This window comes from Gorilla gorilla, chromosome 2, assembly GCF_029281585.2.
Source record: "Gorilla gorilla gorilla isolate KB3781 chromosome 2, NHGRI_mGorGor1-v2.1_pri, whole genome shotgun sequence".
NCBI classification, from domain to species: Eukaryota; Metazoa; Chordata; class Mammalia; order Primates; family Hominidae; genus Gorilla; species Gorilla gorilla.
Window position 1 is genome coordinate 27,137,798 of NC_086017.1, and position 12,328 is coordinate 27,150,125.

The following is a 12,328-nucleotide window of genomic DNA, read 5'->3' on the forward strand; positions in this document are numbered from 1 at the left end:
AAATTGGTGGGGATTAAGATTTAGAAAATAATCAGTAAGCCTGATTCATACATTTGACTCTCTTTATTTTAAATTGAAACGAAGGAAAACCATAGGTTGGGAATTAGTTATATCTGAAAATAGACATACATACACTTTATTTCATTGTGTTTTGTGATTTTTAGTGCCTTAATCAGAAATATACATTGTCAGTAAAAATGGCTGAAGTACACAAGGTATTTAAGAAGTGCTGACAATATCTTTTTTGTGTGTTGGACTGTATTCATTCATTTAATATTTATACTAAACACCTGTTTTATTTCAAATGCTGAGTTAAGTTCTAAAGACATGAAGACAATTTTTAAAATCTCAACTTTCTCTCACATTCCAGCGGAAGAGAAACATAAAATTAACTGCAACCTAGGGTAGGGCTGATAATAATGATACATACTAAGGGCTGTGATAATTGCTAAAATGGAAGACTTTAGGGTCAGTGAGGTGTCGGCCAACAATATGTGGAAGCAAACAAAGGCAGATACTGAGTGGCTCCTATGGCAGGGGTGATAAGGAGAAATGGGATGTATGGAAGGAGAAAAGTGGGTGGAGGTCTTACTTGTATATGAGGGAGTCACCAAGATGTCCTTCAGTAGGTGAATTAATAAACAATCTGTATTGTATCTAGAAAATGGAATATTAGTCAGCATTAAAAATAAATGTGCCATCAAGCCATGAAAAGACTCAAGAGGAAACTTAACTGCATATTGCTAAGGAAAAAAAGCCAATCTGAAAAGGATACAGACTTCATTCATCTGACTATATGACATTGTGACAGTAAAAAGATCAGTAGTTTCCAGGAATTAGAGGGAGACAGGGGATGAATAGGCAGAACACAGAGGATTTTTAGGATGTGTACTGAGACCCCCAGTGGATACCTGAAACCTCAAATAGTATTCAGCCCTATACGTACTATGCTTTTTTCTATACATACATACCTATGATAAAAGTTAAATTTATAAGTTAGGCAATTTATAAATTATGGTAAAAAGATTAGCAACAATATCTAATAATAAAATAGAACAATTGTAACAATATGCCAGCATCGCTACTCTTGAGCTTTAGGACTTTAAGTAAAACAAGGGTTACTTGAACACAAGCACTGTGATACCAACAACAGTTGCTTTGATAATCAAGATTGCTATTAAGTGACTAAATGGGCAGGCAGCTTATGCAGTGTGGATACGCTGGACAAGGGAAGATTCATGTCCAGGGCAGAACAGAGTGGGGTGGCTACAGATTTCATCATGCTACTCAGAATGGGATACAATTTAAAACTTAGGATTTTTTTTTTATTTTTGGAATTTTCCATTTAATATTTTTGAATCTTGGTTGGTATCAGATAACTGAAATTGTGGAAACTTAAACTGCAGATAAGGAGGGACTGCTGTATGTATGATACTATAATGATGGATACATGTCATTATACATTGGTCCAAACACACAAGAGTGAACCCTAATGTAAAACTACGAACTTTGGGCAATAATGCTGTATCAATGCAGGTTTATCAACTGTAAAAAATGTGTCATTCTGGCCGGGCGCGGTGGCTCACGCCTGTAATCCCAGCACTTTGAGAGGGCGAGATAGGCGGATCACAAGGTCAGGAGATGGAGACCATCCTGGCTAACACGGTGAAACCCCGTCTCTACTAAAAATACAAAAAAATTAGCTGGATGTGGTGGCGGGCGCCTGTAGTCCCAGCTATTCAGGAGGCTGAGGCAGGAGAATGGCGTGAACCCGGGAGGCGGAGCTTGCAGTGAGCCGAGATTGTGCCACTGCACTCCAGCCTGGGCGACAGAGCGAGACTCTGTCTCAAAAAAAAAAAAAAAAAAGTATCATTCTGATGTGGGATGGTGATAGTGGGGGGAGAATATGGGTATCTGGGGGAGTGGGTATATGCAAACTGTATTTTCCACTTAGTTTTTGTGCTGAACCTAGAACCTTTCTTAAAATCCAATTCAATAATTCAATTTTTTTAAAAAAGGAAACATTAAAAAAGAAACCCAAAATAACAGACAATGTGCTACTATGGTATATCAGCCTTTGTTAGTGAAACATGAGGAGACTGTTAAACTAAGATATAAAGTAGTATAAACAGTGTTTGTAACAGGGTACATTAGTATAAATATCTGATATAATCATAAAAACAACTGACACCATTTTATGTCTCAGAAGGAAGAGACCTAGTAGTCAGGAAGTGCTTAAACATTCCTTCAAAAATAAGACTATCAATTTGTGCTTTGATAAAACTTTGTGACATTACCATATTTAAAATTTGTAATCACTGTTAAGCAACGCTTTTCCAGAAAAGACAAATAAATACAATTTGTAGTTGAAATAAACGCATTTTGACATCAATATGACATTGAACATGCTGTTAACTAGAAAATAGAGAAATAGAAATTCTGGGTTAGGACAGAGGGAAATACTGGCAGACAAACAGACAGTGGCTGAAGAATACGTAGAGATCTAAAATGAAATCAAAAGGAGTAATATTTGAAATCACAAAGAGGCCACAACTGCCATGCCACGCCAGGCCAGGAAATGGCTAAAGAAATCCCTATCAAAAACAGAGGAAAATTATAGTAGAGTATTGTAACATGCTTACGCTGGCTGAAAAAAAAGGCAGGAAGTGGGTAGAAGTGCCAAGAAGGAAACTTTTCCATTTATGATGTTCAAAGAGAAAGTACATTTAAAAAGGCAATAAATATTTGAGAAATACTTTCTTTTTAAGAAAATCTAGGCCCGGCGTGGTGGCTCATGCCTGTAATCCCAGCACTTCGGGAGGCTGAGGTGGGCAGATCACCTGAGGTCAGGAGTTCGAGACAAGCCTAGCCAACATGGTGAAACCCCGTCTCTACTAAACATACAAAAATTAGCTGGGCATGGTGGCATGCTCCTGTAATCCAGCTACTTGGGAGGCTGAGGCAGGAGAATCACTTGAACCTGGGAGGTGGAAGTTGCAGTGAGCCAAGATGGCACCACTGCACTCAGTCTGTGTAACAAGAGTAAAACTCCATCTCAGAAAAAAAAAAAAAAAAGGAAAATCTATAAATAGATTTATAGTGTTTTAGCTATTAATGCAATTTACAAGACAAATAAAAGGTATGTTATGTTTAAAATAGAGACAATTTTTTTATAGTGTTTTAGCTATTAATGCAATTTACAAGACAAATAAAAGGTATGTTTGTTTAAAATAGAGACCATGTTTTTTGATACTAGTCAAAAACAAAATAAAATGAACAAAAAATAGATGTGAAAATTTCAGCTAGTTTTAAAAGTAGGCCATGCTTTCTTTGAAGAAGCTATGCTGAAAGTATATTTTCAAAGAATCATTATTTATTTGTGTTGTTCTAAGCATGAGACTAGCACTTGTCTTCTTAGCAATCACGGCACACAAATCCACCCCTCCAAGATCTCTATGGTACGTTTTGGCCTGGCATTACCCCAAGTACTATATTAACTGAGCACATGAAGAGCTTCAGATGCTTTTAGAGATATGAAAGAATTGTAATGTGGTTCTGGTACCAAGGAAGCTCACAATCTAGTTGAGGAGATAGGACCAACACCCACAATGACTACGGAAAAATGTAAAATAGAGTATGACTAATGTAGCACTTAGTTAGTGGTATTGATTATGATCTTATAGGATTGCAAAGTGTGAAATCAATGAGAGCTAGAATAATAGGAAAAGATTTGGGAAAAAGGCTACCTTGCCCTAGGCCTGAAAACAGGAGTAAGATTTAGGTAGGTGGAGCCAGGGGAAGCAAGGAATCACAAGAGTGACTTACAATATGAAATAAGTCAGTTAAAAAATAGTGTGGTGGGGGTATGACCATTCATAAACTATTACATGAGTAATGGTTTATGATTACTCTCACATTATTTCTTTATTGCTCAATGTTTCTTTCTGTATATAATTTTAATCCATATAATTCAGCAAAGTAACAAACACTGGGTGGCTTAAAATAACAAATTTACTGTTTCACAATTCTGAAGGCTAGAAGTCCAAAATCAAAGTTTTGGTAGGACTATGTTCCCTCTGAAACTTGTAGGGGAGAATCCTCGTTGCCTCTCCTGCTTCTGGTGTTAGCAGCATGTTTCTTCTGAAGAGGAAAAATTTGTTTCCTATTTCTCTCCTAGCTTCTGGTAATGGCTGAAAATCCTTGTCATTCCTTGCCTTGTAGATAATATCACTCCAACCTCTGCTTCTGGCTGTCTTCACACGGCTTTCTTCTCCCTGTATACCTTCACATTGTCTTCCCTCTGTGCATGTCTGTTGCCAAATTTCCTTCTTCTTATGAGGACAGCAGTCATATTGGATTAGTATGACCTCATCTTAACTAATTACATTTGCAACAATCTATTCCCAAATTAGGTCACGTTCTCAGGTACTAGAAGTTAGGACTTCAATATATCTTTTGTTGGGGGGGGGATACAATTCAGCCCATAACAGGCCTTATTATCTGTGCCTACAAAATCAGAATTTTGGACTAGATGCAGTGAATCTTATCTATTTTTTGGGCATGTGTTCCTTTGAGAAACTGATGAAAACTATAGACATTTGACCCAGAGAAAGGCATAGCTACACAATATTTTGCACACTATCAGGATGATCATAGACCCTTTGATCCCCATCCACTGAATCCCTAGGAGACATGCACCCCAAGGAAGGCATGTCATCACGGAAGGAAGGCTCTTTTAGTTTCCCTCAGATGAAACATCCTCTGAGCATCCTACAAATGTAGCTCCAAAAGAACATATGTAATGCTCAGAGCCTGGTACAGTGGTGTTCACTTAAGATTTATTGAATGAATGAGATTTAAACTACTAAGTGTAACTGAACATTCCCACTTTGGAAGCCCCAGCAAGACATTATGAGTCAGAATCCACTGGCATGAAATAAAAACTTGACACCAGTGATTTATTTGGAAAGCTGGGGCTGGCAAATTGTCCACCTTCCTCTCAGTTCTTGACCATGGCCAAAAATATAAGCTCATCTAATTAGTACTGACCTCCCATGCAACTCTGGTTCTCTATCCCTTTTCTTTCTGGGGCTCCCCTCTATCTCAATCCTTTTCTCTAGGGAACAATGTCTTTCCCTCTAAGCCTCACCCTCCCAGAGTCACTGCTGCCTCTGCAACCTCCAGATGTGAGGTGGAGGACCACCTTGCTCCTTGATTCTGCTTCCAAACTATTGCTTCCTATCATTTCATAAAACTTCTTCCTTTGAAGTTAATGCCATGCCTCTATGCCTCAATCATGTCCCTGCATCACTATCATCTATGTGCCATATACTGGTAAACACTGGTTGAATGGTTGACTGTGAATAATTGACTGGTTCAATAAAAGCTGTTTTCTTGGTCACTCTTTTTCATTTATTTGAGGCTATGGTGCCAGGCTCATTACATTTCCTTCTACACCTTTTCCTATTAGGATCCTTGGTGAAGTGTCCATGGAGAACTAAAGAAAAACCCCAGTTTCCTCACAATCCCTTGGTCTTCAAGCAACTTAAATTCCCCTTCACGTACTTCAACCATACCAAGCAGATCTAGAACTGCTTTATGTCAGACCACAACTTTGTATGCATTTAGCTCTCTCATGCTCTACCTCACCCAATTCTTTGATACATTCAATTTTCCCTAATCTTTTCCTGGCTGTGCTTCCCTCTTTATACATCTTAAACCACAATTTTAAAATACACTCAACACCCTCTACCCTCCTATCTCCCTTTAGTCCTGCCTAATTCATTTGGAAGCCTGGATCACAATCTACCTCTTTTTTTTTTTTTTTTTTTTTGAGGCCTGGTACCACTTCCCAGTGTTTGTCTCTGTAGGATCTTCAACAGCTACACATGGTTTTTTCTTGGCTCTTAATTAGCTATCTTTATCACATCTCCAAGTCATTTCCCACAAACTACTAACTCTACTCTGCCTCACTCACAGTGGATAACCTTGTTTCCTCCTTTATCAGATATGGAATTCCTCTATTCTCCGTCTTCTCCACTTATGAACTGGATTACTTGTGAAAGCAGCCTAGTGCTTTCTTCCTGCATCAGCACCAGCTTTTCATCCCTGTTCCACAGCCAGTCTTCCACAGGACTCCAGACCCAGTTCTTTTCTACTGCCTCTGGGCCCTTATTTCCTCAATTATTTTACTCAAAAAATATTTTTCTGGAGGTTTACTATGCCCTGGGCCCAATTCTAGATGCTGGTATATGGGAGGGAAACCAAGACAGACAAAATCCTGTCTCTCACTGGGGAACAGGGATTAGGGGTGGGGTGTGAAGAACAGACAATAAACAAGGGAAAGCTTCAAAACAAAGAAGATATTTTCTCTTTTCATAGATCTTTTTTTTTTGTTTAGACAGGGTCTTGCTCTGTCACCCACACTCTGGAGTGCAGAGGCGCAATCACGGCTCACTGCAGCCTTGACCTCCTGGACTAAAATGATTCTCCCACCTCAGCCTCATGAGTAGCTGGGACTACAGGCACAAGCCACTATACCCGGCCAAATTTTATTTTTTGTAGAGATGGGGTTTCACCACGTGTCTCAGACTGGTCTCAAACTCCTAGGCTCAAGCAATTCTCCTGCCCTGCCCTCCCAAAATGCTGGGATTACAGTTTCGAGCCACCATGCTTGGCTTTTTCATAGATCTAATTCATGGAACAGGGTGGGGAAAACTAGTGCCGATTCTTGAAGTAGGAACTCAGACTGGTTTGAGAAGTAAACCTCTCTATCAGTTCTGCCCTGCCTCCAATGTCTAACGACAGCCATCCAATCTTCCTTGCCCCTGCACTGTCCTCTAGCTACATCGTTCTTCTTCTTTACTCAAAGATCACTCTATATCTGCTATCTCCATATTCTTTGTTTTTATTTAGTTATCTTTTCAGTTGAAAAAGTAATGCATATATTAAAAACAAAAAAAAAAACCAACAACAAAAAGCTGAAGAAAAGACTACTGTACTTCTTAACTGTCTATTCACTCTTCAACCCACCATAATCCAGCTTCTGCTCAACCAGTCCATTGAATCCACCCTGGCAAAGGTATCCAATGACTGTCCCTCCACAGTTCCCAAAGTGAGTGGACTTTTCTAGCCTTGTGTTACTATTCCTGGGCACTCTTGACCTTCTTTTCTGTGCTTGGCTCAGACAGTTCTCTGGGGTTACAACACAAACTAAGCTCTTCCTTGGCTTTTTCTCCTCTGGTGCCTCTGAAATGCTCATGTTAAACCCAGTTTCACCTTTGCCCATGTTCTCTTTCCATATGTACCCACCTTAGGTAGTAGGACCATATAATTTTTATGATCCTAATGTGATGTCTTCAAGAGTGAAAAAGGACAAATAATTACTATTCTGGGATAGCAGGTGTAAACCAAGACTATCCCAAACAAACTTTGATATATAGTCACCCTATTCTTTGCAGGTGGCATCTGTGGTGATGGTTTTAACAAACATCTGTCAATCATTTGCAAAATTAAATCTGTAGCCTTGACATTGACATTTAACTTTATTTTTCAAATCTTTAGGTTACAATTTCTTATAAATATCTCAAAACTCAGCAAAGTCAAGCCCAGTTAATTATTAACATTCCTAAAACTTCTTAATCCTTGTATTTTCTATCGAGTTATAAATATTTCCCAGTCACTCATACCTCCAAGCTGGAGATTCTTCTAGATTTCCCATTCTCCCTCTCCTATCATATTTAATCACTAAATCTTGCTACCTTTAGCTCTGAATAGTTCTCTGATCCACTGTTTTTCTCCTGAACTACCATCACAACTGTTAACTGATGCCCTTGCTCTCGTCTCCTTCGACTTCATCTTCCCCATTGCTGCTAAAGTGATCTACAAGTGATCACATTTCTGCTTTGGACATTTCAATAGCTCCCTATCACTTACCATACGAAGACTGTCATCATGACCCTCCTGTTTCTTTCTTTAGTCTCATAACCTGCGGCTAGTCTCTCTCCCTTTGTACTCTAATAATACCAAACAGCTTATAGAAACACATTAATATATACATCCCTAATAAGCTGCTTTTCACTTCCAGGCCTTTGTTCATGCTGTTCCTTCTGCCTTGTATGCAGATCCTCTTATTTGGCTTGCCAACACCTGCACAATTTTCTCTATTGACTCACAGCAGCCCAGAGGGGAGCTAGGTGCCTCTCCTTAAGTTTCCACACTACCTGTCCACATCCCAACTATAGTACCAAATATGTTCATTTGAAATCATTTATGTCAGTCTTCCCTACTAGTTGGTAAACTTCTTGAGGACAGGAGCAGTGATCTGTAAATACCTGACAAATATTCATTCTATTTTTAGGAGATCTCATCCACTGTTATAGACTTAAATAACAAAATTAAAATAAGTTGATTAAATATTGAAATAAATAAATCACTTCATTACTTCTGTATTTTTCTACATTTTATAAAGTCATCAGTGAAAAGATGAAAAATGTGTAAGGACTTCAGGTGCCAAAAAATTTGCCATGTTTTATAAAATGATAAAAGTAGGTCTTAGAATAGGAGACAGGATGATTAAATTAAAAATATATAGTGGTAATGTGCCAAAGTCAAAAAAGAGCAAATTGTAAACTGTTTACAATTACAGAAAATCATAATACTTTTCAGCAGTTGTTTGATTTGGAAAATTTTGCATAAATATTATCCAAAGCATTCTTTTTTCTAGAAGAGGTTTCTCATTCCTTTTATTATTACTTATATTAAAAAATACAACTTACAGGTTAGTATTGAATATCATAAAATCCAGTATCCATCAAATCTACTCAAATATCTTTCTCTACTTTCCTGATGTTTCCTCTTACGACTTCCATGTTCTTAAATGATTAGATCTGGCTCAGAAGGAAGAAACTTTCACTTTGAGAAAACCTAAACTATTTGACCTTCGAGGCACAGAACAAAATCTACATTTTTTGGATAAAATGTGGTGCTCCTGTCACTTATTTAAGTAATTTTGGGAAATTAAAAAAGTATAATCTAAAATTTTAAAGAAAATTAGTGTTACTAGAGGCATAACAAGAGCATCTGGCACAACTGGTATTCAATGAACAAATAAAGAGAACCACGTAACAATTTAACAGTCGCAATTATAAATGATTCTAAAAAGTGTATGTTCTTCTGACAAAGTCTTACTTTATGTTAGCTACCTATTTCCTAATTCAATCACATAATTTTGTGCACTTTTTCCTAATTATATTTTGGCTAACAAGTTCTATTGTGTGAACTTTTGATTACTTCTCTGAGACGGAAAACAATTTTGAAGTATTTTGAAATTTAAAATACACACCGATATTTTCTTCAAGCTAAGAACTATCAGACTATTCGAAAGGGCTAGACACTGGCTTTCTGGTTATTACAGACACCATAACATACATCTGAGGAGATGGGAACACGTCTACCATTCAGCACTGTATTGAGAAATATATTTTTCTAAAATATAACTGGAAGAAAGTTAAAATACCTTTAAATGTATTTGTTTTTTTAATTAGCAAGGTGTTGACATTATAAAAATAATTCCAATCTCCTGATAAACATCCTTGAATATTCCCTACCTGTCAGAAGGTGGAGCTCTAAACATATCTCAAATACTTGCTTTTATATATGCATTTCACAACTGTGTGTAATGAGGAGATTAAAGCAGGAGTAAAGTCTTTAGAAAAATGGTTCTGAAGAATATTCTAATTCTCTCAGGATAAAATGACTCACATCTCCCAACGTGTACACAGTTAACCAACAAAAGGTATGTTTAGTATATTCCTTTGAAATTTCAGTATATTACCCTACTATAAAAATTGAGGTACATGCAAATCAAATAATAAAACACAAAGTCTATTTAAAAGGCAAAACATTTTTGAAAATCAGGAGTACCTAGTCAAATGTAGGAAAGGTCATTAATACTTACAAGCATCTCGGATGTAAAGTAACATGGCTACGAAGATATAATCTACTAAACCCAGGCTGAGGCCGTCTGCAAACAAGGCATCCCAGACCACCAGAAGGTCCTGCAGGGGGAACTCTCGTCCAAATAGCAGCCGCACCCACCTTCTGGAAAGAAAGAAAACAAAAATTCAGAAGACAGTACTTTTGAGAATAAAGAGTGATCATTTTCTCAAGTAACTGTGAAAATCTATTAACTGAACTCAGTGAGCAAATATTATATATCAAAAATATAATATAGTAAAATCTATATTTTAAGCTTTCAAATGAATTTTATAATTGTATAACTAGGCCATCATCATTAAATACTATTATATACACAAGTATTATACATATATATGAAAAAAGTCAAAATCTTTCATATTTAATAGAAATCACAAATTCCCAAAAGGTGAAGAAAAAATGAATGTTTAGTAGTCTGGTAGTTGCTTTCATAGGTAAGGTTGTAAGTTAAAAATAAAATTTTCCAAAATTTCATGATCTCTACTGATTTTCTGTTGTTGTTAATTGCCCTTCTGCAAATGTTTGTATGACAAATCCAATAGAAACTTAGAAAACTGCGTTCTCACATCTCACTTCTATTTAAAATAATTCATTTTAAAATTAAGTGTGGGAAAAGGCCAGTAGATAACCATTTTTTTGGTCAAGCATAGACAGTTATTTTAAACGAAGGATATAGTCATACTTATTTTTTTTAGCTTTGCAACAGATATACCTGATCAGTAAGGCTACCTTTCGAGGAGTGCTTTTCAAACTTACTTCTATCATCTAGAAAGTGAGTATCTATGCCACAGAGTAAACATAAGCAGCTAATGTGAATACTAAGCAACATCTATATATAACTGTACATAATAGTGACACTTTAGACTTTCAATAAATGTTAAACTATTTATATCTAATTCTTATAAGAAAAAAATTTGGTTTGATGTTTTTATTCATTTACCTCTAATTTTACATGACATGGCTACAATTTCCTTACATAAGTCTTTTTCTAAGGACTTCAGCTAGAATTCTATGTGATTCTAGCAAATAGCAAAGAATTAAAAATTCCAAATTTCTAGCACCATCAAATAGTATAGAATAAATCCTTTAAAAATTAGTTAAGAGATGTTAATTCTATGTAAATTTGAAACCAAATATAACCATTTGTGGAGTTAAAGCAAGGCAAAAAAAATTCAAATATTTTCCTTAGAGAGCAATATATTTAAGGAGAAATCAAAGATGTGACAAAATACTGTATACTCACAAATACGTATCATAGTTTATTAGGAACCATGTGATTGAACACAAGTTTTTTTATTCACATTCTCATATTAATCAATAGAATAATTAGATTATATTTTCAACTACATCAATTACTCAATTTTTCAGTAAAAAAATTTAAATGCCGAAGTAATATTTATCTTCTTAAAAATGTTACAGCATCTTTTATAATTTTCCATTTTAAAATATTTAAAATGTTTTAAATGTTCAATTTTAAAAAATGTTACAATGTCTTTTATAATTTTTATCTTTTATAATTTTCAATTTGTACTCCACTACTATTAATAAAATGAGGGGTGATTAACACAATTTTTTTTTGTCTAATATGGCTGTGTTTACATGGCTTAGGAAAAAAAATACTTCTCCACACATTTCTAATTCTTTCAAATTACAAATGCTAATATTTACTATTCCAAGAAGTACAAAAACATCTCTAAATTAAATAGGCTGCTATTCTTAATTACAAAGAATTAACTGATCTTGCAAAGAGTACCAGGGGAACCAGAGATGGGCACAGCAAAAAAGTACATGAACTAAACCATTTTGGGCCCTTGTTCAAAGGATTTTTAACCGATACAAATGTTTGCATTCTTAAACGACGAAAACATGTAGAATGTGGTTACAGTTATTCGGCTGACACAACTTTCCTCCATCAATGAGGAAAGTAGATGAAGGTTAATACACAACTACAGTTAGGAATACAATCTTCCCCCTCTTTCCTTACAGCTCAAATCCTTGCCATTTTCTTATCAGCAATCACATCTTAGATTTCATCACAGATAGTGCTTTAAGCACAACAACAAAAAAAACAAAGTAGCCCATTTCCTAGAAATAATTTCTATACCCATTATTTCTACAACAAACTGCCCAGTTATTCCTCAAACTTCTCTTGCACCCTTCTTGACTCTGAAGATACACATATGCAGCAATCTTCACTGCAGCAGTCAGGAAGGTTAACTGCAAACATCTAGTAATCTACACTGAATAAAATACATCTTTATTTTCTGTGTCAAATTGTTCACATATTTAATATCTTCAAAACTACACACAATGCATGTCTTTAGCACTTTTT

General features: G+C 36.0%; 1 protein-coding gene across 39 annotated transcripts in view; it reads right to left on the reverse strand.

Annotated features, from left to right (window-relative positions):
* TBC1D5 (TBC1 domain family member 5) overlaps nt 1-12,328 on the reverse strand; it is a 588,093-nt gene that overhangs the window by 147,735 nt on the left and 428,030 nt on the right. For all 39 annotated transcript variants that reach the window (XM_055381150.2, XM_055381134.2, XM_063703452.1 and 36 more), the window contains one exon: nt 9,959-10,101. In XM_055381150.2, coding sequence (XP_055237125.1) covers nt 9,959-10,101 — 143 coding nt within the window. The remainder of the gene's footprint in view (nt 1-9,958; nt 10,102-12,328) is intronic.